Below are 4,341 nucleotides of genomic sequence, written 5' to 3'. Positions count from 1 at the left end.
TATTGCTTCTTGGAAGCAGCGGGTTTTAAAAATGTCAAAAACAATCAAAAGGAAATTTTTCGATTCCTGTTCTGTCAAGTGGAAGGGAAGACAACTGTTATGACCCATAACACTCCCACTTGGTCTTCTGAGTCTTCTTTTTATTGCTCTGAAATCAGCAAGTATATTTGGGGGGAGGGGGGGTGTTGGTTGATGTGTGTGTGTGTGTGGGGGGGGGGGGGGGCAGGTTTGCATGGGTTGGCTTAGGTCAGGCTGTACCATGTCTGTCAGGCAGGGTTCACTGATGGACCCAGTTGAATCATGGGAAACGGAGTTCTCAGAGGTCAGAGGCGTAGTATTTTTTTGTTGTGTGCCTTGCCCTCTGCCCTGTGCTCTTGCCCCATGGCCACGTTCACATCCGTGCCCCTCTGACTGCCCCTTCCGTGCCCCTCTCTCGGCCAGCGCTAGGAGGCCGCGGCGGTCTTGGCAGGCGCGTCTTTTTTGCTGTTCGGGTGGACGGGCGAGTCGACTGACGTCTTGGCTGTTTTCCACGCCGGGCTCTGCACTCCGACCGCATGCAGGGAAGGTTCTGTGTACATGGCCACTGCAGGAAGAAAGAGACAGAGAATGAGATGAGGGGAGAGAGAGAGAGAGAGAGAGAGAGAGAGAGATGAGGAGATAGAGAGAGAGTGAGATGAGGGAATAGAGAAAGACAGAAGTAGAGAGAGGGACATAAATATCAGGGTAGAAAAGAGAAACAATGAAAAAAAAACAGTAATGGGGAAGAAAGAGATGAGAAAAGACCATGAGAGATAAAAAAAAACAGGATAGTGAGAGATAGAGAGAGAGAGAGAGAGAGAGAAAAACTTTTTACTGGATCAATAACAGAATAGGAATAATATTGGTTCATGAGCGATAAAGTATAATATTGGATCGTGAGCGATAAAGTATAATATTGGATCGTGAGCGATAAAGTATAATATTGGTTCGTGAGCGATAAAGTATAATATTGGATCGTGAGCGATAAAGTATAATATTGGATCGTGAGCGATAAAGTATAATATTGGATCGTGAGCGATAAAGAAAGAGAAAGAGCACTGGCAGGAGTATTCTCACCAGTAGGCCTTATTATGCATAGAGCTCTCTGAGAGAAACCATCAGCACTGGAAGCACTGTTGAAATGCTACTGCAATTATCCTACACTCTCTCCGCTCTCTTTCAGCTTACGGGCGACCGTACAGCGCCAGGCTCCTGTAGTCACTGAGTGCCCAGTCTTCTACCGATGCGCTGCTTTATCAAATACCTGCAATGAGGAATACTTAGCACTGAAAACTACATTTATTCTGTTGGCTCTTTCACACTTTCTGGCACTTTGGCTGAAACGGTTTCCCACATGAGCACGGGCTGTAAATACTTACACTAATACATTCTTTTAATGGCCCAAATTATCAGTAGTATCAAACGTTTAACATAATTATAAAAGTTCAACATAATGATAAGTTAGTCTCAACTGCACCTATCAACTCACAGTTACCAAACCCCAGCATTTACTTTATGTAACCATAAATATAAGACTTATGAACTTACAAACTTGTTATAAATAAGCCTATTTTTTGGCCTTATCTTCAAAAGGGAGATGGCTTGTTGTTGTTGACTGTTGACTGTTGTTGTTGACTGTTCAACGACAAGATCAACGGTGCAACTGACGCTCGGAAACTATTCTCCACCTTCAAAACTCTGCTCTACCCTCCTCCTCCTCCCCCAGCTACTAACCTCACTGCTGATAACTTTGCTTCCTTTTTCACAGAGAAAGTGGCAGCCATCGGGAAACAGTTCGACCAACTGTCTCCCCCCCCTAAGGGCGCAACCGTCAATGGCTCATCATTTCCTTCTTTCACCCCTCTCAGCGAGAGTGAGGTCTCCAAAATCCTAACAGGTAGCCGTCCAACTACATGCCCGCTGGACCCCATCCCATCCAATATCCTTCAAGCCATATCGCCTGCCGTCTTACCGGCAATAACACAGGTGATTAATGCTTCATTTAATTCTGGAACATTCCCTTCTTCATTTAAAGTGGCTCGGGTAACACCGCTGCTCAAGAAGCCGTCTCTCGATCCCACTCAGGTGGGAAACTATCGACCGGTCTCACTTCTCACGCTCCTATCAAAAACCATTGAGAGGGCAGCTTCCAAACAGGTCACAGAGTTCTTAGCAAGGAACAATCTCCTCGATCCAAACCAGTCTGGATTCAAAAGTGGTCACTCCACCGAAACAGCCCTGTTGTCTGTGACAGAGGCCTTGAAAACAGCTAGAGCAGCAGCTCAATCCTCAGCTCTCGTCCTGCTTGATTTATCAGCTGCATTTGATACAGTCAACCACCGCATCCTTCTGTCCATACTGTCAAGTATGGGCATTTCTGGCAAGGCGCACTCCTGGTTTGAATCGTACCTCACTGGGCGCTCGTTCAATGTGTCATGGCAAGGTCAGCTGTCTGTACCTCACCACCTTACCACAGGGGTGCCCCAAGGCTCGGTGATGGGACCACTTCTCTTTGCCATTTACACCACTTCGCTGGGCCCTATCATCCGCTCGCATGGTTTTTCCTATCATTGCTATGCCGATGATACTCAACTGTTTCTGTCTTTCCCTCCTGAGGACACCACTGTCTCGGCGCGGATCTCGGACTGTCTTGCTGATATATCCACATGGATGAAAAACCACCACCTTCAGCTGAACCTGGCCAAAACGGAACTGATGGTCTTTCCAGCCAAACAGGCCATCCACCACAACATCAGCATCAATATTGACTCCTTGTCTCTTGTTCCATCCAAAACAGCAAGAAACCTCGGGGTCATTATTGATGACCAACTGTCTTTCACGGACCACATTGCCTCTGTCTCTAGGTCCTGCCGCTTTGCGCTATTCAACATCCGCAAAATTAGGCCGTACCTAACCCAGTATGCCACCCAGCTGCTGGTGCAAACCTTGGTGAATTCACGCCTTGATTACTGCAACGCCCTCCTAACGGGCCTGCCGGCTTGCGTGGTGAAACCACTACAAATGATCCAGAACGCGGCGGCGCGTCTGGTGTTCAACCAACCGAAGAGGGCACACGTCACCCCGCTACTCATTGAGCTCCACTGGCTGCCGGTAGCTGCTCGCATTAAGTTCAAGTCACTTATGCTTGCCTACAGAGTGCTCGATGGTTCTGCTCCCACCTACCTAAATGCTCTTGTAAGGGCAAATGTTACACCCAGGATGCTGCGCTCTTCTAGTGAGCGTCGTTTGGCACTGCCGTCTGTGCAAGTACGGCAGTCCAGACTATTCTCATTTGTAGTTCCACGTTGGTGGAATGAACTACCCAGCACTACCAGAGCAGGGGCGTCCCTCTCTACCTTTAAGAAGCTTTTGAAGACCCAACTCTTCAGAGAGCACTTCCCGTCCTAACTGGCACTTCGACTAGTGCGTAACTTGCAATTACAGCAGTTACACTTCTGCACTCTTTCTTTCTTTTTATTTCATTTTGTCATATTTCTAATGTAAAGTAGTATTTATTTATTGTTACACCAGGTTCTATTGCTCGTAGCTTGAATATTCTCTCCCTTGTACGTCGCTTTGGACAAAAGCGTCTGCTAAATGACTAAATGTAAATGTAAATGTAACCAGACAGATGCAGTACACACTGTTCACTGTGAAACAAAACCCCATAAGCTTTTAGAGATTTCTAAAGGAAATATTTAGTGGATCTCTGAAGGGATTCAGGCTAAATGAAGGGCTTTGCTACCATAAACCAACAGATTAAGGACAAATTCAGGGTATCACCCCTTTAATACCTTTTTAAGAGGCATTGCGTGGTTTCAAGGGAAATTAAGATGACTACAAGGGGAAATTAATGTGAATGAAAATAGATTTTTAGGAATTTGCAGGACTTTGGATCTGGGCTAGGGAATCTACTATGAGTTTGGAGTGAGTCATTGGCCCCTTGACTCTCTTACTCTATCTCTCTGGCACGGAATTCTAGAACGCTGAACCCCCTCACTGAAAGACAAATATGGCTGACCTACATTCTAAATCAAAGGATTTCTTCCGGATATTGTCAAACTCTCTATAAAGTGTTTTTTCTTTCTTGTTTGACACCATTTTTGATAGCTGCAGTCAAATACCACAGGCAGTTACACCACCGCCTTATTTTAGGGCTCCCAAAAAACATTATATATTGCATTGTGGTTAGAACAAACATTAGGTATACAATACTATTTTAGGTACTAATTAATTATTACCTCAAAAAACACAAAAAATAACATTCATAGGAAAATATGTAATTTAACAAATTAATGATATATTTTTTATAATTTAAAATAC

The 4,341-nt window shown here is 45.1% G+C and overlaps 1 protein-coding gene across 1 annotated transcript in view; it reads right to left on the bottom strand.

The window, feature by feature from the left end:
- Window positions 1–226: 226 nt before the first annotated feature.
- fgf11a (fibroblast growth factor 11a) overlaps window positions 227–4,341 on the bottom strand; it is a 100,639-nt gene continuing 96,524 nt past the window's right edge. Inside the window, exon 5 of the mRNA XM_012830788.2 lies at window positions 227–583. Within this exon, the coding sequence (XP_012686242.1) occupies window positions 444–583 (140 nt within the window). The 3' untranslated portion in view covers window positions 227–443. The remainder of the gene's footprint in view (window positions 584–4,341) is intronic.

This window comes from Clupea harengus, chromosome 18 (genome assembly GCF_900700415.2).
Source record: "Clupea harengus chromosome 18, Ch_v2.0.2, whole genome shotgun sequence".
Taxonomy (NCBI): Eukaryota; Metazoa; Chordata; class Actinopteri; order Clupeiformes; family Clupeidae; genus Clupea; species Clupea harengus.
This window is presented reverse-complemented; position numbering and strand designations above follow the sequence as displayed.